This window comes from Heterodontus francisci, chromosome 36 (assembly GCF_036365525.1).
Source record: "Heterodontus francisci isolate sHetFra1 chromosome 36, sHetFra1.hap1, whole genome shotgun sequence".
NCBI classification, from domain to species: domain Eukaryota; kingdom Metazoa; phylum Chordata; class Chondrichthyes; order Heterodontiformes; family Heterodontidae; genus Heterodontus; species Heterodontus francisci.
The window spans coordinates 7,811,837-7,832,894 of record NC_090406.1 but is presented as its reverse complement, the minus strand read 5'-3'; the positions used below and the strand labels follow the sequence as shown (position 1 = coordinate 7,832,894).

At 45.1% G+C, this 21,058-nt stretch overlaps 1 protein-coding gene across 1 annotated transcript in view; it reads left to right on the top strand.

Moving 5' to 3' along the window:
- The window catches only part of slc5a5 (solute carrier family 5 member 5), a 39,654-nt gene extending 19,975 nt beyond the window's left edge, over window positions 1-19,679 (top strand). The window contains exons 10-15 of the mRNA XM_068016079.1: window positions 7,780-7,850; window positions 8,516-8,602; window positions 10,244-10,449; window positions 10,723-10,826; window positions 13,184-13,284; window positions 15,187-19,679. Of these exons, the coding sequence (XP_067872180.1) occupies window positions 7,780-7,850; window positions 8,516-8,602; window positions 10,244-10,449; window positions 10,723-10,826; window positions 13,184-13,284; window positions 15,187-15,390 (773 nt within the window). The 3' untranslated portion in view covers window positions 15,391-19,679. The remainder of the gene's footprint in view (window positions 1-7,779; window positions 7,851-8,515; window positions 8,603-10,243; window positions 10,450-10,722; window positions 10,827-13,183; window positions 13,285-15,186) is intronic.
- Window positions 19,680-21,058: the final 1,379 nt, after the last annotated feature.

The window sequence follows — 21,058 nt, the reverse complement described above, 5'->3', positions numbered from 1 at the left end:
ATGACTAAAAGATTGATAAAGGAAGGTAAAATTAGAGTACAAGAGAAAGCTAGCTAGAAATATAAAGACAGATAGTAAGAGTTTCTATAGATATTTTAAAAAGAAAAGAGTTAACAAAGTGAGCATTGGTCCTATAGAAAGTGAGTCTGGGGAATTAATAATGCATAATAAGGAGATGGAGGATGAATTGAACAGATATTTTGCATCGGTCTTCACTATTGAGGATACAAGTAACATCCCAGTATTAGCTGTAAGTCAGGAGATGGAAGGGAGGGAGGAACTCAAGAAAATTACAATCACCAGGGAAGTGGGACTGAACAAATTATTGGAGCTGCGGGCTGACAAGTCCCCGGGTCCTGATGGACTTCGTCCTAGGGTGTTAAAAGAAGTGGCTAGTGAGATAGTTGATGCGTTCGTTTTAATTTTCTAAAATTCCCTATGTTCGGGGAAGGTTCCGTTAGATTGGAAAATAGTGAATGTAATTCCTTTATTCAAAAAGGGAGGGAGACAGAAAGCAGGAAACTACAGACCAGTTAGCTTAACATCTGTCTTAGGGAAAATGTTAGAAGCTATTATTAAAGACATTATAGCAGGGCGAATTCAAGGTAATCAGGCAGAGTCAACATTGTTTTGTGAAAGGGAAATCATTTTTAACCAATTTGTTGGAGTTCTTTGAGGGAGTTACATGCCCTGTGGATAAAGGGGAACCGGTGGATGAATTGTACCTAGATTTCCAGAAGGCATTTGATAAGGTGCCACATCAAAGGTTATTGCAGAAAATAAAAGCTCATGGTATAGGGGGTAAGATATTGGTATGGATAGAAGATTGGCTAGTTAACAGGAAACAGAGAGTAGGCATAAATAGATCATTTTCTGGTTGGCAAGATGTAATGAGTGGTGTGCCACAGGGATCAGTGCTGGGGACTCAACTTTTTACAATTGATATAAATGACTTAGATGAAGGGACCAAAGGTATGGTTGCTAAATTTGCTAATGACACAAATATAGGAGGACATAAGCGGGCTACAAAGGGACATAGATAGGTTAAGTGAGTGGGCAAAGACCTGGCAAATGGAGTATAATGTGGGAAAGTGGGAAATTGTCCACTTTGGCAGGAAGAATAAAATAGAAGCATATTATCTAAATGGTGAGAGATTGCAGAGCTCCGAGATGCAGAGGGATCTGGGTGTCCTAGTGCATGAATCGCAAAAGGTTAGTATGCAGGTACAGCAAGTAATTAGGAAAGCTAATAGAATGTTATCGTTTATCGCGAGGGGAATTGAATACTAAAGTTGGGAGGTTATGCTTCAGTTATACAGGGCATTGGTGAGGCCACATCTGGAGTAGTGTGTACAGTACTGGTCTCCTTATTTAAGGAAGGAAATAAATGCGTTGGAGGCAGTACAGAGAAGGTTTACTAGACTAATACCTGGAATGGGCGGGTTGTCTTACGGGGAAAGATTGGGCAGGCTAGGTTTGTATCCACTGGAATTTAGAAGAGTAAGAAACGACTTGATTGAAACATATAAGATCCTGAGGGGTCTTGACAGGGTGGATGTGGAAAGGATGTTTCCCCTTGTGGGAGAATCTAGAACTCAGGGTCGCTGTTTAAAAATTAGGGGTCGCCCATTTAAGACAGAGATGAGGAGAAATGTTTTCTCTCAGAGGGTCGTGAGTTTTTGGAATTCTCTTCCTCAAAAGGCGGTGGAAGCAGAGTTTTTGAATATTTTTAAGGCAGAGGTAGATAGATTCTTGGTAAGCAACGGGGTGGAAGGTTATCGGGGGTAGGGGGAAATGTGGAGTAATCAGTTCAGCCATGAACTTATTGAATGGCGGAGCAGGTTTGAAGGGCCGAGTGGCCTATTCCTGCTCATAATTCGTATGTTTCTATGTTCATAAGGTTGCCTGGTAAGAGCTGGAGACATTGGTTAATGCCTGAATTGCAGGGCATCAGCAGATGATCAAGTGCTTTTCTGGAGCCATGGAATATTATCTGTGGAATGTGACTGGCCACGGTTTAATAATACACTGTCAGATTGATATTCTTGAGATTTTGCAATGTTTACCCTAAAGGACAGAGAGCGTTTTATCTCATTCGATATTTTCCCTCTGCTCATTCACCTCCCTCAGAAGATTATGTAGTTAGGTAAAGTCTATGTCGAAGCAGCAAAATAGACTCGGCAAGGAACAGGCTTGAGGTTCAAAGGTCCTTCTCAATAATGGCAGAGACCAGGATGCGAGTGCAGAAGTCAAGGTTGAAGCATTTGCAACCATCTTCAGCCGGAAATGCTGATCCATCTCGGCGTCCTCCTGAGGTCCCCAGATCACAGATGCCAGTCTTCAGCCAATTTGATTCGCTTCACATGATATCAAGAAACGGCTGAGCGCACTGGATACAGCAAAGACTCTGGTCCCTGACAACAACACAGCTGCAGTGCTCAAGACTTGTCCGCCAGAACTAGTCATGCCTCTAGCCAAGTTGATCCAGTACAGATACAACATTGGTATCCACCCAACAAAGTGGAAAACTGCCCAGATATCTCTTGTTTACAAAAAGCAAGCCAAATTCAATCCGGACAATTACTGTTCCATCAGCCTTCTCTCAATCATCAGTAAAATGGTGGTTGACAGTGCTATCAACTGCCACTTACTCGCTGATGCCCAATTTGAGTTTTGCCAGGACCCCTCAGCTGCAAACCTCATTACAGCCTTGGTCCAAACATGGGCAAAATAGCTAGATCCTAGAGGTGAGGTGAGGTGAGGATAATATCAAGGAGCCCTAGTAAAATTGAATTCAATGGGAATCAAGAGGAAAATCCCTGCTGGTTGGAACCATACCTAGCATAAAGGAAGATGATTGTAGTTGTCGGATGTCAATTATCTCAGTCCCAGGACATCACTGCAGGTGTTCCTCAGGATAGTGTCCTAGGCCCAACCATCTTCAGCTCCTTCATCAGTGACCTTCCCTCCATCATAAGGCTGGAGGTAGGGACGTTCGCTGATGATTGCACAATGTTCAGCACCATTCACGACTCCTCAGATACTGAGGCAGTCCATGTCCATATGCAGCAAGACCTGGACAACATTCAGGCTTGGGCTGATAAGTGGCAAGTTACATTCACACCACATAAGTGCCAGACAATGACCAGCTCCAACAAGAGAGTGGGCCCACCATCTTCATACAGATTGTTGATTATTTGATACCATCTGGCATGGATTGTTGCAACAGAAGAAACCAAGCCTTATCTGAAAAGGTTGCCTCTGTTGTGTGTGCTGGGGATTTATACAACCATCATCAGCTCTCTTATATCCCAGTATTGGATTCCTGATGAGCAACATAAAGTGGTGCAGTGGTTAGCACCACAGCCTCACAGCTCCAGCGACCCAGGTTCGGTTCTGGGTACTGCCTGTGTGGAGTTTGCACGTTCTCCCTGTGACCGCGTGGGTTTCTGCCGGGTGCTCCGGTTTCCTGCCAAAGACTTGCAGGCTGATAGGTAAATTGGCCATTGTAAATTGCCCCTAGTGTAAGTAGGAGAATTGTGGGGATGTGGTAGGGAATATGGGATTAATGTAGGATTAGTATAAATGGGTGATTGATGGTCGGCACAGACTTGGTGGGCCGAAGGGTCTGTTTCAGTGCTGTACCTCTCTATGATCTAAGAGAGAATCTAACCATCTCCCTTTGGCATTCAATGGCATTACGATCACTGAATCCCCCACTATCAACATTCTTCGGGTCACCATTGACCAGAAACCCAACTGGACCAGCTACATAAATACTGTGGCTACTAGAGAAGGTCAGAGGCTGGGAATTCTGTGGCGAGTAGCCCACCTCCTGACTCCCCAGTGTTTGTCCACCATCTACAAGGCACAAGTCAGGATTGTGATGGAGTACTCTCCACTTGCCTGGATGGGTGCAGCTCCAACAACACTTAAGAAGCTCAACACCATCCAGGACAAAGCAGCCCATTTGATTGGCACCCCATCCACCACCTTAAACATCCATGCCCTTCACCACCAGTGCACAGTGGCTGCAATGTTTACCATCTACAAGATGCAATGCACCAAGGTTCCTTAGAAAGCATCTTCCAAACCCGTGATCTCCACCACCTAGAAGGATGAGGGCAACAGATGCATGGGAACACCACCACCTGCAAGTTCCCCTCCAAGCCACACACCATCCTGCCTTAGGAATATATTGCCTTTCCTTCACTTTGGATCAAAATCCTGGAACTCACTCCCTAACTGCACTGTAGGTGTACCCGCACCAGATGGACTGCAGCGGTTCAAGAAGGCAGATCACCACCACCTTCTCAAGGGCAATTAGGGATGGGCAATAAATACTGAGCTAGCCAGCAATGCCCACATCCCATGAAAGAATTTTTAAATACTGCAGCAACTTGCCAAGGTTTATTCAACAGCACCTCCCAAACCCAGGACCTCGACCACCTAGGAGGATGAAGGTAGCAGGCCCACAGGACTACCACCTGCAGGTTCGCCTCCAAGTCACACGCTGGGCCGGATCTTGTGCTCGTCCAGAAGGCAGGTTTCGTGGCAGGAGAGGCTAGAGCATCGGAGTGGAACTGCCCGCCACGGAATCCGATGCCAGGATTCCCGGTTCCGATCTTCTCAGGGGTGGGATAGACTGACAATGACCTTTCCACCCAGAAGCCAATTGAGGCCCTTAAGTGGCCTGTTAACGGCCAATTAAGGGACTCTTCCCGCCACCGCTGGTAAGTTCCCAGTGGTGGGGGGGGGGCCACGCGGGGAGGATGCCTTGTAAAGTGAGGAGCCCTCCCTGTGGGCTTGGAGGGTTTCCCTCCTTCGTGGGCAATTTGTAGCCCACAGAGGGCCCCCCCGGGAATAACTGTACGCCCAGGGTCCCCCCCCTCTCCCTAGACCGAACGATCACCCCCTTCATCCCCCTCACTGGGGTTTTCCCGACTAGCCCCAGAGACCCCACCTCACCTACTAGTATTCCAATCCGGGGATCCACCACTGAGCCTTGGTCCAGGGCCTCTCCGCTCCTGGTGGCGCTGCCAGTACTGTTGAGCTGCCGGTCCTGTGATTGGCTGGCAGCTCTTGGAGACGGGGTTCCAGTCCCTATAAAATCTTCAAAGGGACGGGGATCCCACCTCCTAAAACCTTGACCCCAAAACACCGGAGGATCGTTCTGGGGGGCCAATAAAATGCAGAGATGAGGTTACCCCTGCCTTTTCAGCCTGGTGCTGGGGGCCCTACTTCCAGCACAAAATCCAGCCCACCATCTTGACTTGAAACTATCAACATTCCCTCACTCTTGCTGTCAAAATCCTGGTATTCCCATCCGAACAACACAATGGGTGTACCTACACTTCATGGATGGCAGCAGTTCAGGAATGCAGCTCATCACCACCTTCTCAAGGGCAATTAGGCAAGGGCAATAAATGTCGGCCTTGCCAGCAATGCCTGGGTCCCGTGAATGAATAAAAAGAACTTATCAATGTCAACTTAATGAGGCAGCAGCTTCTCTGCTGGTCTCACCCTCCCTATCTCTTCCCCAGTCCTACAACCTTCGAAGATTTGTGCATTCATAGGAACATAGTAGCAGGAGTAGGCCATTCAGCCCATTGAGCCTGCTCTGGCATTCATTTAGATCATGCTGATTGTCTACCTCAATGCCTCTTTCCTGCGCTATCCCCATATTCCTTGACATCATAAGTATCCAGAAATCTGTTGATTTCTGTCTTGAACATGCTCAATGATTGAGCTTCCACAGCCCTCTGGGGTAGAGAATTCCAAAGATTCAACATCCCCCGAGTAAAGAAATGCCTCCTCATCTCAGTCTTAAAGGGCAAAGGGCCTCCCCCTTATTCTGAGATTAAGTCCCCTGATTCTAGACTCACCAGCCAGAGGAAACATCCTATCCACATCCACCCTGTCACGCCCTGTAAGAATTTTGAAAGTTTCAATGAGATCAGCTCTCATTCTTTGAAACTCTGGAGAATACAGGCCCAGCTTCCACAATCTCTCGTCATAAGACAATCCCGCCATCCCAGGGATTAGTCTGGTAAACTTTTGTTGCACTCCCTCTGTGGCAAGTATATCCTTCTTTAGATAAGGAGACCAAAAATGTACACAATACTCCAGGTGTGGTCTCACCAAGGCTCTATACAATTGAAGCAATACATCTTTACTCCTATACTCAAATCCTCTTGCAATAAAGGCCAACATACCATTTGCTTTCTTAATTGCTTACTGAACCTGCGTACTAGTTTTTAGTGACTCATGAACAAGGACACCCAGGTCCCTTTGGAATTCAACACTTCCCAATCTCTCACTATTTAAGAAATACTGTCTTTCTGTTTTTTTCTACCAAAATGGATAACTTCACATTTTTCCACATTATATTCCAACTGCCATGTTTTTGCCCACTCACTTAGCCTGTCTAAGTCCTCTTGAAGCCTCCTTGAATCCTCCTCACAACTTACATTCCCACTATTTTTGTGTCATCAGCAAGTTTAGCAATATTACGTTTGGTCCCCACAGCCAGATCATAGATTGTGAACAGCTGTGGCCCAAGCACTGATCCTTGCTGCACCCCACTAGTAACAGCCTGCCATCCTGAGAATGACCCATTTATTCCTACTCTCTGGTTTCTGTCTGTTAACCAGTTCTCAATCCATAGCAGTATTTTACCCCCGACCCCATGTGCTCTAATTGTGTTTACGAACCTCCTATGTGGGATCTTATTTAAAGCCTTCTGAAAATCCAAATGCACCACATCCACTGGTTCTCCTTTATCTTTGCTACAATTAACATCCTCAAAAACCTCCAACAGGTTTAACAAATATGATTTCCCTTTTATAAATCTATGTTCACTCTGCCCAATCGTATCATTATTTTCTAAGTGTCTGGTTATCACATCCTTTATAACAGATTCTAACATTTTCCCTATTACTGATGTCAAACTAACAGGTCTGTAGTTCCCTGTTTCCTCTCTCCCTCATTTCTTAAATAGTGAGGTTACATTTGCTACTTTCCAGTCTGTAGGAACCTTTCCAGAATCTATAGAATTTTGAAAGATAACCATTAATGCATCTGCTATCTCTAGCCACCTCCTTCAACACTCTAGGATGTAGCTTATCTGGTCCAAGGGATTTATCAACCTTCAATCCAATTAATTTTTCGAGTACTACCTCTTTCTTAATACTAATTTTTTTCAGTGCCTCATTTTCACAAGTCCCTCGGTTCCCTAGTATTTCTGGGAGATTTTCTCCACGAAGATAGGAACAAAGTAATTGTTTAGCTTCTCCACCATTTCCCTATTCTCCATTATAAATTCTCCTGTCCCCGCCTGTAATAGACCCACATTAGTTCTTGCTAATCGTTTCCTTTTCACATATCTAAAGAAGCTTTTACAGTCCACCTTTATGTTTTGTTGCTAGCTTGTATTCGTATTCTCTTTCCCTTTCTTTATCAGTTTCTCCAAAAGTCACCTCTTGCACATCCCTGATTTAAACAGCTCCCCCAGTGGCAGCCATGCCATCAGCTGCCTTGGACCCAAGTTCTGGAATCTCCTTAAACCTCTCCTCCTCTCCCTCCTCCTTCAAGGTGCTCCTTAAAACCTACTTCTTTGACCAAGTTTTTGGTCACCGGTCTTAATAGTTCCTTATGTGGCTTGTTGCTATATTTTGTCTGCTAACGCTCCTGTGAAGTACCATGGGACTGTCTGCTATGTTAAAAGTGTTACATAAATGCAAGTTGTTACTGTTGTTGTAAGCATCTCTTTTTTTACAGCTCTGTTTTACGGTTCGGCTTGTGTTATTTTTGCTGCGTTGTCCTCTTTGCTTGGAGGAGGAGTCTTACAGGTATGTGGCATCCAGGTGGGCCAGGGATTGGCTGCCGTTATCGAAGATGGGACAGCTTCAGCTTTGGGACTGGTGGTGGTGGGGGGGGGGGGGGGGGGTGCATGAGGGAGGGGGGCTGGAGGCTTGGGGGAGGTTAGATTTAGAAGTCCAAACGTCTCTTTGCTCAACGCAAACCCAATGTAGCAAGCTCTCTACTCAGGGAACTGGCAAACTAACGCACAGCATAGTGGCTCGGTTTTTAATTCATTCTTGCGATGCAGCTGCCACTAGCAGGGCTGGTATTTATTGCCTAGCTCCTAGTTTCTCCTGAGTGGCCACTTAAGAGGGTAGTTAAGCACCAACCACATTGGAGTGGAGTCACATATAGACCCAGAAGGTGCATGTTTCTGTCCCTGGAGAGAAAAGGAAGAAATTGCAGGGTGCATGTGGGTTGGGGAGGGGAGGGATGAAGAGGAGAGGAGCACACCTGTTGGGGGTTAATTTTGGCTTCGGATGATAATGCAAACACCTTGCCCAGTTTCTGCTTCAATGGAAACAAAAGTTGTGAGAGATGTTTAGCAGGTATGCCAACCAATATTGTTCATTTTATGTGAGCAGTAAAATTCAAAATGACCCATCTAGTCTCCGTACGAGGTTTACTGTAAAATATTCAAACTTTGCTCTAGGGCTCTTTCACAGTGATGAGCGTCATCAGTAATCCTTTGTTGGGAGCATTCATCCTCGGAATATTTCTACCTCCTGCTAACACCACCGTAAGTATGGGCTAAGACTGTTTGAGAAGGTGGCTTTTTCGAGATAGCTTGTACACCCACTTGCATCAATGTGTGATCCTTGAATGGCTCTGTTGCAGGGAACTTTGGTGGGAGATCTTCCAGCTAGTTTGCACGGGATCCTGTCCCATTTTATTTCTATTTAAAGCTATCCCGACCTACCTCTCACCTTGCACACTCCAGGAACCTGAGCTCATCCAGAACTCTGCTGCCCGTATCCTTCCACACACCAATACCCATTCACCATCACCCCTGACCTACATTGGTTCCCAGTCCAGCAACCCCACAATTTTAAAGATCTCATCCTTGTTTTCAAGTCCCTCTATGGCCTCGCCCCTCCCTAGCTCTGTGACCTCCTCCAGCTCTTACAGCCCTCCGAGAACTCTGTGCACCTCCAATTCTGGCCTCATGCGCATCCCCATTTTGATCACTGCACCATTGGTGGCCGTGCCCTCAGCTGCCTGGGTCCCCAGCTCTGGAATTCCCACCTAAAACGCTCTATCTCCCTATCCCTCTCTCTCCACCTTTAAGATGCTCCTTAAACCCACACTCTTTGACCAAGCTTTTGGTCACCAGTCCAAATATCTCTTTATGTGGCTCAGTGTCAAATTTTGTTTGATAATCACTTCAATGAAGAACCTTGGAGCATTTTACTACATCAGGGGAATAGTTTCTCTCCATCTACCCTAATAAATCCTGCAATCATCTTAAACACCTCTATTAGATCACCCCTTAATGCTGAGCTTGTATTGCAGAATTTATTTGAGGATAGGCTGCTCTTCAGGGATATCTGCCTTTTAGGATTTGTAAGGCATAGTTTTAAACTGGAGCTAAATACTGTTAACTTGAAGGTATGAGCAGCTTCAACTTGTTTTGCTTGAATTTAAGACTAACAAAAGTTAAGATATGATGCATTTAGGAGAAGCTAATTAAACACATGACAGAGAAATAGGATATGCTGATAGGGTGAGATGAAGTAGGGTGGGAGGAGGCTCACGTGGAGCATAAACCCCAGCACAGACCAATCCGCCAGCACAGACCAGTCAGGCCGAATGGCCTGTTTCTGTGCTGTACACTCAGTTTAATTCTATGTGAAAGGCTCTACATAAATGCAACTTGTTATTGTTGATGATGTCCTGTTTATCCTGTCTCCTTCAATGTCGGCAGACAGAAGCATTGGCCTACTGTGCCTGCCAGGAAAACCACAGCAAGATTTGGGGGCTTCTGGTTTATGTTGCAGAACAACTGCACAAACTATAGCCACAAATGACAACAATGTAGTGCAGAATTCAGCATTACACTTCATTTAAAACTGAGTGACTTGTCCCTTCTTCCCACTAAATACAGGAGGGAGAAAGGAATAGAAGGTTATGTTGATAGGGTGAGATGAAGGAGGGTGGCAGGAGGCTCGTGTGGAGCAAGAACACCAGCATGCATTTGTGGGGCCGAAAGGCCTGATTCTATACTATACATTTTATGCATTGTGTTCCTTCAAATTAATGCGTCAATCCTTTGGTTCCCTGAAAGACATTGCTGGGCTCTTCTTATTTAAGTGTTTCTCCAGGTCCATTAACCAGGGGACCATTTGGATTAATTACTCCTCTGTGTTGTCTCTTTTTTCAGGGTGTATTTTCAGGCTTGGCAGCTGGATTTGCAATTTCTCTCTGGGTGTCTATCGGGGGCATTCTCTACCCACCCACCCCTGAGATTATGGGGGTTTTGCCATTCAACACAGACAGCTGCCATGCTTCATACAATTCCAACTCTACGGCCAATGACACTGCTGGGCTTGTTGACGTGATAGCACAGACTTCTGCGCTGAGGGAGAGGTGCGAATGAACTCTGCTACATCACAAAGCTTAATAATCTCTGTTTAATGCTGATGTTATGTGCTGCCATCTTTGTATTTTGCACTCCTTCCTTGGCCTCTCCTATCTCAGAGCGAATCCACAATTGGATTTTTTCATTCAAGATCTGGAGTTGGAAGAAATGGCTGCAAAAACATAGAGACTGCACATCTGAGGCCAGGCTGGGAGAGGCGACTACACATTTGAGTCAGGTTATTGACATCTCTGAAAGATTTGATGTAATTTCCTTTATAGGGCCACCATTGCGGATGAGTTTTATGCTTTATCTTACCTTTACTATGGAGTCCTGGGAACATTAACAACCGTGATTGTTGGAATTGGAGTCAGTTATTTAACAGGTAATTGTGTTAAATTTCAGGCTGTGTCCTGGGCATGAAGGTCATAAAGCAATTGTACTATTTTACCAAACCAAACTAAATCCTTACCAAACTTTAAAACAACATTGGAAAAAAGGAAGACTTGCATTAATATATATCAGGTGCAAGAGGGGTGGGCTTTGATGAGAGAGTTAGTGCAGTAGGGGGATAGGCTTGAATGGGAGTTAGGGTACTAGAGGGATGGGCTTGAATGGGAGTTAGGGTACTAGAGGGATGGGCTTGATTGGGAGTTAGGGTACTAGAGGGATGGGCTTGAATGGGAGTTAGGGTACTAGAGGGATGGGCTTCAATGGGAGTTAGGGTACTAGAGGGATGGGCTTGATTGGGAGTTAGGGTACTAGAGGGATGGGCTTTGATGGGAGTTAGGGTACTAGAGGGATGGGCTTTGATGGGAGTTAGGGTACTAGAGGGATGGGCTTGATTGGGAGTTAGGGTACTAGAGGGATGAGCTTTGATGGGAGTTAGGGTACTAGACGGATGGGCTTGATTGGGAGTTAGGGTACTAGAGGGATGGGCTTCAATGGGAGTTAGGGTACTAGAGGGATGGGCTTGAATGGAAGTTTGGGTACTAGAGGGATGGGCTTGAATGGGAGTTAGGGTACTAGAGGGATGGGCTTTGATGGGAGTTAGGGGAATAGAGGGATGGGCTTGATTGAGAGTTAGGGTACTAGAGGGATGGGCTTGAATGAGAGTTAGGGTACTAGAGGGATGGTCTTCAATGGGAGTTAGGGTACTAGAGGGATGGTCTTCAATGGGAGTTAGGGTACTAGAGGAAAGGGCTTTGATGGGAGTTAGGGTACTAGAGGGATGGGCTTGAATGGGAGTTAGGATACTAGAGGGATGGGCTTGAATGGCAGTTAGGGTACTAGAGGAAAGGGCTTTGATGGGAGTTAGGGTACTAGATGGATGGTCTTCAATGGGAGTTAGGGTACTAGAGGAAAGGGCTTTGATGGGAGTTAGGGTACTAGAGGGATGGGCTTTGATGGGAGTTAGGGTACTAGAGGGATGGGCTTGAATGGGAGTTAGGGTACTAGAGGGATGGTCTTCAATGGGAGTTAGGGTACTAGAGGGATGGTCTTCAATGGGAGTTAGGGTACTAGAGGAAAGGGCTTTGATGGGAGTTAGGGTACTAGAGGGATGGGCTTGAATGGGAGTTAGGATACTAGAGGGATGGGCTTGAATGGCAGTTAGGGTACTAGAGGGATGGTCTTCAATGGGAGTTAGAGTACTAGAGGAAAGGGCTTGAATGGGAGTTAGGGTACTAGAGGGATGGGCTTGAATGGGAGTTAGGGTACCAGAGGAAAGGGCTTTGATGGGAGTTAGGGTACTAGAGGGATGGGCTTGAATGGGAGTTAGGGTACTAGAGGAAAGGGCTTTGATGGGAGTTAGGGTACTAGATGGATGGTCTTCAATGGGAGTTAGGGTACTAGAGGAAAGGGCTTTGATGGGAGTTAGGGTACTAGAGGGATGGGCTTTGATGGGAGTTAGGGTACTAGAGGGATGGGCTTGAATGGGAGTTAGGGTACTAGAGGGATGGTCTTCAATGGGAGTTAGGGTACTAGAGGGATGGTCTTCAATGGGAGTTAGGGTACTAGAGGAAAGGGCTTTGATGGGAGTTAGGGTACTAGAGGGATGGGCTTGAATGGGAGTTAGGATACTAGAGGGATGGGCTTGAATGGCAGTTAGGGTACTAGAGGGATGGTCTTCAATGGGAGTTAGGGTACTAGAGGAAAGGGCTTGAATGGGAGTTAGGGTACTAGAGGGATGGGCTTGAATGGGAGTTAGGGTACCAGAGGAAAGGGCTTTGATGGGAGTTAGGGTACTAGAGGGATGGGCTTGAATGGGAGTTAGGGTACTAGAGGGATGGGCTTGAATGGGAGTTAGGGTACTAGAGGGATGGGCTTGAATGGGAGTTAGGGTACTAGAGGGATGGTCTTCAATGGGAGTTAGGGTACTAGAGGGATGAACCTCAATGGGAGTTAGGGTACTAGAGGGATGGGCTTGAATGGGAGTTAGGGTACTAGAGGGATGGTCTTCAATGGGAGTTAGGGTACTAGAGGGATGAACCTCAATGGGAGTTAGGGTACTAGAGGAAAGGGCTTTGATGGGAGTTAGGGTACTAGAGGGATGGTCTTCAATGGGAGTTAGGGTACTAGAGGGATGGGCTTGAATGGGAGTTAGGGTACTAGAGGGATGGTCTTCAATGGGAGTTAGGGTACTAGAGGGATGAACCTCAATGGGAGTTAGGGTACTAGAGGAAAGGGCTTTGATGGGACAGTATTGGTACTAGATGGTCTTTTCTTTTCCTCTGTTCTTAGGGCCAACTAAGAGAGAAGCCATTGCTGATGGTTTACTCTGGTGGGATCTTTCAAAAGAGAAATCAGTTTCTGAAGAGACTGAGCAACTGAGAAACAAAGAGGTAAGTTCAAGCAGTGTTGAATTGACCATAACACAGGGGAGCAGATAATATTAGTCCTGTCTCTCTTGCTCACCCCTGCTCACGCTCACAGCACATTTGATGGGTTTGGAATTTTCGAGCATTAACTTCTTTCCACTCACTCTGTGGCACAGTCAGGTCTTTGATTAGCATCAGGATGACCCATTACCTTAAAGGCAAAGGATGGGCAGCAACTTCAAGTGGCATCCATTTTGACATAGAAGTATCTACATGGAGTCAATAACTGGAGACTGTCCTTACTCCAATTTGATTTATTTTAAATTGTGAAAGGTATCTCATTCCTCCGTCCTTTGTTCCATGTAGGGCTGGCTTCCTAAGAATTGCCCTATCTTGATTCCTGCAAATCTATGACACCTCCCTCGCACACCCCTGCCCCACAACACATAAATCCCAAATTCTATTTCGCACACTACCGGGCAAGTGGGGAGGGGAGGGAGGGGGGATACCTAGCTCTTCGGTGGATTGGCTGATCACCATTGCTTCAAATTACCTGACACAATTGACACACAACTAAGATGAACACCTCATTACCAATTCTGCGGTAATCTTGTTCACCAAAAAAAACCATGAACCTATGTACTACCTTTCATGACCATGTCCCAAAGCACTTTACAGCCAATGAAGCACTTCTGAAGTGTAGTCACTGTTACAATGTAGCAGTCAATTTGTGCACAGCAAGCTCCCACAACAGCAGTGTGATAATGAACAGACAATTTATTTTTTGTGACATTGATTGACAGATAAATATTGACCATGACACCAAGCATGACTCCCTGCTCTTCTTCACTATAGTGTGGTGGGATCCTTTACAACCAGCTGAGAATGCAGATAGGGTCTCAGTTTAGCAGCACTTCCAACAATGTACCACTCCCTGCGCACTGCGATGGAGGGTCAGCCTGGATTTTGTGCTCAGGCCCTGGCAGGACACTTGAACCCAACCTTCTGACTCAGAGGTGAGGGTGCTACCAACTGAACACAACTGACAACACCACTTGTAGATATACAAACAAGAAACATGTAAGTAATGCAACTTTGAATCTGTTCTATTATGGAAACTTCAGCACATAATCTGGGCTGACATTTTAGTGCAGTACTGAGGGAGGGCTGCACTGTTGGAAGTGCTGTCTTTAGGATGAGAGGTAAAACTGAGGCCCCTTGTCAGGTGGATGCAAAGATCCCATAGCGCTATTTCAAAGAAGAGCAGGGGAGGCTTCCCTGACGTCCTATTTATTTTTAATTTAGAGATACAGCACTAAAACAGGCCCTTCAGCCCACCGAGTCTGTGCTGACCATCAACCACCCATTTATACTAATCCTACATTAATCCCATATTCCTCCCCATCCTTCCTCAATTCCCCTACCACCTACCTATACTAGGGACAATTTATAATGACCATTTTACCTATCAATCTGAAAGTTTTTGGCTGTGGGAGGAAACTGGAGCACCCGGCGAAAACCCACGCAGTCACAGGGAGAACTTGCAAACTCCGTACAGGCAGTACCCAGAATCGAACCCGTTTCGCTGGAGCTGTGAGGCTGCGGTGCTAACCACTGCGCCGCCCTGGCCAATAACTATCCCTTAACTAACACCTAAAACAGATGATCTGGTCATTATCATTTTACTGATTGAGGGATCTTGCTTGCTCAGATTGGCTTCTGCATTTCCCTGTCTTACAGCAATGATTACACTTCAAAAGTATTTTGTTCGCTGGGGATGTCCTGAGGTTGTCAAAGGCGCTATATAAATGCAAGACTTTCTTTCATTACCCCATCATCCTCCAACTAGCCATTCTTCACAGTGGCCTTTATTGTGGAGATTACATTCCACCTTATCTCACTCTCCACTTGCTTCCTTATCCGTAGGGTCCTGTATTGGAAAACTATCGTTCCTCACCGAAACAGAAAAGCTTGACAACATCAATTCTTCCTGTCCATGACAAAACAGGCCTCAATAAATCACAAGTCCAGGCCAAGGAAGCCACTCAATGGAACTCAATCATGGATGAAAACAGCTCCTCGTTTGTGGTTGCAACTTATTTGCCTCCACTGAGAGAAACCTGCGTTTGAATCTCACAGGAGATCCAATGCAACCATGTCCAGCAATGGTTGTCAGTGTGGCTCCTGGTTCCGTTGTTCATTGTAGAGTCACATCAGATACTTCTATTTTGTAAATCCAGTCTCAATTCAGTTCCTGCTAGTGGTGGGACCATAAAACAAAACTAACACTAATTCAACACTAAAAGGTTCTAAAACTGATGAAGGGTCACCTGAAACGCTAATCTGTTTCTCTCTACACAGATGTTGTCTGATGTTTCCGGCACTTCCTGTATTTCACTAATTCAACATTAGTTGATATTGTATTGGTAATCTCCTCCAGAGGGGACTTTGGGATGTAGGAAATATCCTGTAAATGTAGATGATGGGAGCATTCTTCTAGAATTTGAGGGTGAGCCCTTTTGTCACAATGGTACAGAGCAATGGCTGATTACCATTGCTTCATGTATCTGAGTTTGAAGGTGTAATGGACATTTGCTCTGATCTAACCCCTGCTGTACCTGATTAGGGCAAACTACATGGGGCAAGACAGAGAAAGTTTCACTCTGTATCTGATTTGGGAGTGCAAAGGGAGCTTACTCTGTATCTAACCTATGCTGTTCCTGCCCTGAAGAGACAATGTAGAGGGATCTTTGCTCTCGTTAACCTGTGTTCTACCTGCGCTGGGAGTGGTTGACGGAGACATTCCAATGGGCCCAATATTTTGAGTTAGATGCGGAGTTTCGTCTGTTGCGTGTTACACAAGCTACACTTCCCCCGCTCTCTTGATAGTTTACTGAGTGAAATCATCGTATGGGACAGGACTCCGCCAAACTTCCAGACGGTTCCTGGTCTGATCTCTTTGATGCTGCTTGGATTGGCTGGGACTCTCGAGCCCTGCCCACTGACAGATTTGACACTTTTTTTGGCAGTTTGACGAATTTATTAGAATTTTTTGAAGATGTAACTAATAGGGTAAATAAAGGGAACCAGTAGATGTAGTATACTTGGATTTCCAAACGGCATTCAATAAGGTGTCACACAAAATCTCAATGCACAAGATCAGAGCTCATGGAGTTATATTAGCATGGATAGAGGATTGGTTTACAGACAGAAAGCAGAGAGGAAAGATAAACAGGGATTTTCAAGTTGGCAGGCTTTAACTAGCGGAGTGCTTCAAGGATCAATGCTGGGGCCTCGGCTATTTACAACCTATATTAATGACTTAAGCAAAGAGACAGAGAGCAATGTATCTAAATTTGCTGACAATACAAAGCTAGGTGGGAATGTAAGCTGCGAGGGGGACACAAAGAGGCTGTAAAGAGATATAGACAGGTTAAGTAAGTGGGTAACAAGGTGGTAGATGGAGGAAAATGTGGAGAAGTGTAAGGCTATTCAATTTGGTCGTAAGAATAGAAAAACAGAATATTTTTTTAAAGATGTTAAATTTCTAAATGTTAATGTTCAGAGAGACTTGGGTGTACTCACACAAGGGGCACAGAATATTAGTATGCAGGTACAGCAAGCAATTAGGAAGGCAAATGGCATGTTGGCCTTTATTGCAAGGAGATTGGAGTACAAGATTAAGGAAGTCTTGCTACAATTGTATCGGGCTTTAGTGAGATCACACCTGGAATACTTTGTGCAGTTTTGGTCTCCAAATCTAAGGGAAAGATATACTTACATTGGAGACGGTACAGCAAAGGTTCACTAGATTGGTTCCTGAGATGACAGGATTGTCATATGATGAGAGGCTGAGTAAAATTGAGTCTATATTCTCTGGAGTTTAGAAGAATGAGAGGTGATCTCATTGAAATATACAAGATTCTGAAGGGTTTGACAGGGTAGACACTGAGAGGTTGTTTCCCCTGGCTGGGGAATCTAGAACACAGGGCGCTGTTTCAGTATAAGGGGACGATCATATAGGACTGTGATGAAGAGAAATTTCTTCACTTAAAAGGTTGTGAATCTTTGGAATTGTCTATCCCAGAGGGTTATAGATGTTCCATCATTGAGTATATGTAAGATTGAGATAAGACAAATATTTTGATCTCTCAGAGAATCAAGGGATATGGGGAATGAACGGGAAAGTGGAGTGGGGGCAGAAGATCAGCCATGATCGTATTGAATGGCGGAGCAGGCTCGATGGGCCATATGGTCTACTCCTGCTCCTACTTGTGTACCATATACAAGATGGACTCCCCAAGCTTCTTTTGACAGTATTGAATGGCAGAGCAGGTTTGAGGGGCCATGTGGTCTACTCCTGCTCCTTTTTCTTATTTTCATATGTTCTTACAATCTCTGATGGAAAGCAGATGTGTGTGTGGGTGTAGGGATGAGGACAGGGTCAGGCTCATTGGTTGTGAAGCACACCACAGTTGAATAATCTGCCAACATTTTGCTCCCTATACTGACATGTGATGAATGCTTCCTTGATTCAGGTCCCAGAGGGCTATCAACACGTACTGTACTATTGGCATATTCAATTGCCGATCAATCCCAGAGGGATGGTTTGACAATTGAATTTTGGGTCCACCTTCAGTAAGGTGTGGTTCCAAGATCCTCTCAGATGTTCAGGGTGGGTGCCCCAGATTTGTACAGAACTCTCCCTATCTCTGTAACCTCCTCCATCCCTATAATACTCCAAGATCTCTGTGCTCCTCCAATCCTAGCTTCAAGAATTCCCTTTCAAAACCTTTCTACCTCTCCCTCCTCCCTCAAACCATTCCTTAAAATCTACCTCTTTGACCAACATTTTGGTCACCCTTCTTTATCGCATTGTGTGCTCAGTTTTAAATATTTGATAACGCTTCTGTGAGGTGCCTCGGGATGTTTTTAACTGTGCTACAAGTGCTATGTAAATACAAGTTGTTGTTACCGATGGTGATATTGAGTGGCACATAAGGTTTTCCACGGTCAGGCTGGTATCTAACTTGCGTCTTCTTCAGACTGATTGTGACGCCAAATTTCTGCCAATCCAAGAAACGGGCCATGGAGCTGAAGCTGGTTGTGTTGGTAAACTGTCAATCGGATTCACACTTCTGATAACTGCTTTTCCTGGAACAAGGTGCAGCTTCTGCCTGTGTTGCACAACTTCACACAAGAAGAGGTCATGGGTCCTAACAGAGTATGATGAAGTCAGATGCTGGAGCTCCAAGGAGTGGCAGCTGCTCAGATAGCGAGTGCAGTCGAGTGGCACGTTGGACAGTAACACTGTGTTGTGCCAGAGCTAGGAGGAGATGGAGGCATCAGGGAAAACAGCAGAGGAGGGAGAAGGAATTTGGAGAGAGTGATAACTGTAAGGTGGCAGAGCCAGTAAGAGGTGGGCAAGAAATCAGAGGAGGCTTAATGTGGTGATAAGAGTCCAAGAGACTTCAGGCTGGAAAAATAAAGTGTGAAATTTTTTGTTTTAAGAACTAATACAAAATATCGAAACCAGAAATACCAACGATATTTGCATTTATAAAGCATTTTAAAATAAATTAATGGATCAAGCCACTTGACAAAGGTGAAGAGACATTGAACAACAGCAGGAGAGTTTGGGGCGGTGACTGAAGGCACAAGATACAATGGGAGGAGGTTCTTCGAGACGGAGGAGAGTGGGTAAGGCAGAGATGTTTGGGAGAATGTTCCAGTGGATGGAGCTGAGGCAGCAAGAACTAAAGTATTCTAGAAGGGGCATTAAGAGTCAAACATACAATATGGGACTGGAGTCATGTGTAGGATGGCAAGTTCCCTTTCCTGAAGGACATAAGTGAACCAGTTGGGTTTTTGTAGCACGATGGCAGCTGACATATTAACTTTCCTGATGCCCAGCAGAAAATAACTGATTTATTGAATTGAGGCTCACAATTGTGCCACGGTGGAAGACTAGTCCAGTATCAAACCCTTTACACTACTGTGCCCATTAATGTTCGGGAGTACTTTCGAGGCAGGTTTGGGCTCTCAAAAAACATTCTATACATTAACCATCCGAACCCCTAGATTCAGTTCCCTCATTCTCAGTGTAACCACCCTCCCCGTATCCCTCGATTCCATTCCACTGTTCTATATATAAACCTTTATTTTGTTTTTGGAACAACTTCAGTTTGAATGTCTACTTTTTTCTTCGCCATTCTGATTATTTTTATCTGTTGCTAATCTTCGTTGGTTTTGGTTTTCTCAAGATTTCTGAGCTAAATTGTGATAAATGGGAAAAAAAGTCTATTTTTATTGTGAGTTAATTAACTTTGAAATGCCTTTTGGAATGTTCATTGCAGCCTGTGAAGTGATATTTAATGGCAGTTATCACATTTAATGTCATTGCAATTAATTATCAATGTACTGTGAAATTAATATAAATATCACGAGAATAAAACAAGGCTGTTAAGAAACCTATGTGAAATGAGTTTGCTAGTCTCAATCCAGTGTTTTCCTAATTCATTCCCATTCATTCATTCGCTGGCAAGACTGGATTTATTGCCCTCCAGTTGCCCTGGAGAAGTGGTAGTGAGCCTTCTCTTTGAACCATTGGCAGCAGTTTGAAGCAAGTGAGTGTCTTTCTTCGCCACTTCAGAGGGCACCACATTGGTGTGGGACTGGAGTCACCGCTAGGCCCAGACCAGGTAAAGACAGCAGGTTTCCTTGCCTGTAGGGGCATCAGTGAGCGGGTTGGGAATATATGACAATCCGACAGCTCCGCAGTCACTTTTAATGAGACCAGCTTTTCATTTCCAGATTTTTTGAAACTGAATTCAAACTCTTAAACTTCCATGGTGGGATTTGAACTCTCATTCCTCCTATATGACAATCCGACAGCTCCGCAGTCACTTTTAATGAGACCAGCTTTTCATTTCCAGATTTTTTGAAACTGAATTCAAACTCTTAAACTTCCATGGTGGGATTTGAACTCTCATTCCTCCTGAGCATTGTCCTATAGTACAAAACCAGCTGTAATCTAGCACAAATGGGTGGCACAGTGGCGCAGTGGTTAGCACTGCAGCCTCACAGCTCCAGCGACCCGGGTTCAGTGTTGGGTACTGCCTATGCAAGTTCTCCCTGTGACCACATGGGTTTCCTTCGGGTGCTCCAGTTTCCTCCCACAGCCAAAGACTTGCAGGTTGATAGGTAAATTGGCCATTGTAAATTGCTCCTAGTGTAGGTAGGTGGTAGGAGAATGGTGGAAATGTGGTAGGGAATACGGGATTAATGTCGGATTAGTATAAATGGGTGCTTGATGGTCGGCACAGACTCAGTGGGCCAAAGGGCCTGTTTCAGTGCTGTATCTCTCTAACTCTAACTAACAAATTGGTTAACTGACTCAGTGTAGTCACAAGATGGTTGGTGTTGGAAGTATGTGACATTACGGTTGTCACACATCCTGCTATTTTGAAGAGAACGTCTAATTTTTATATTTAAGAATTCTGTTGCCTTTTTCCCCAAATTGCAGCAGATGTTCTTCAACTCAACATTATGGGGTTTGCATTAAAATGAGGCAAGGGGGCGATTTAAACCGTGCCAAGGCAGAGGGTAGGCTGCAAAAGCATGAGGATCCGGAACTGAAGCTCAGCGTCTCCTGCAATGGGAGAGGCAGCACTGAAATACATCAATAGACAACTGGGAGTCTGTCCAAGCTACTTGGTGAGTGTGAGAGCAGGTATGGAAACTAGCCCCATGCTTCTGGATGAGGTTTCTGGCTCCTCTCCCAGCACCGCTCTGTGTG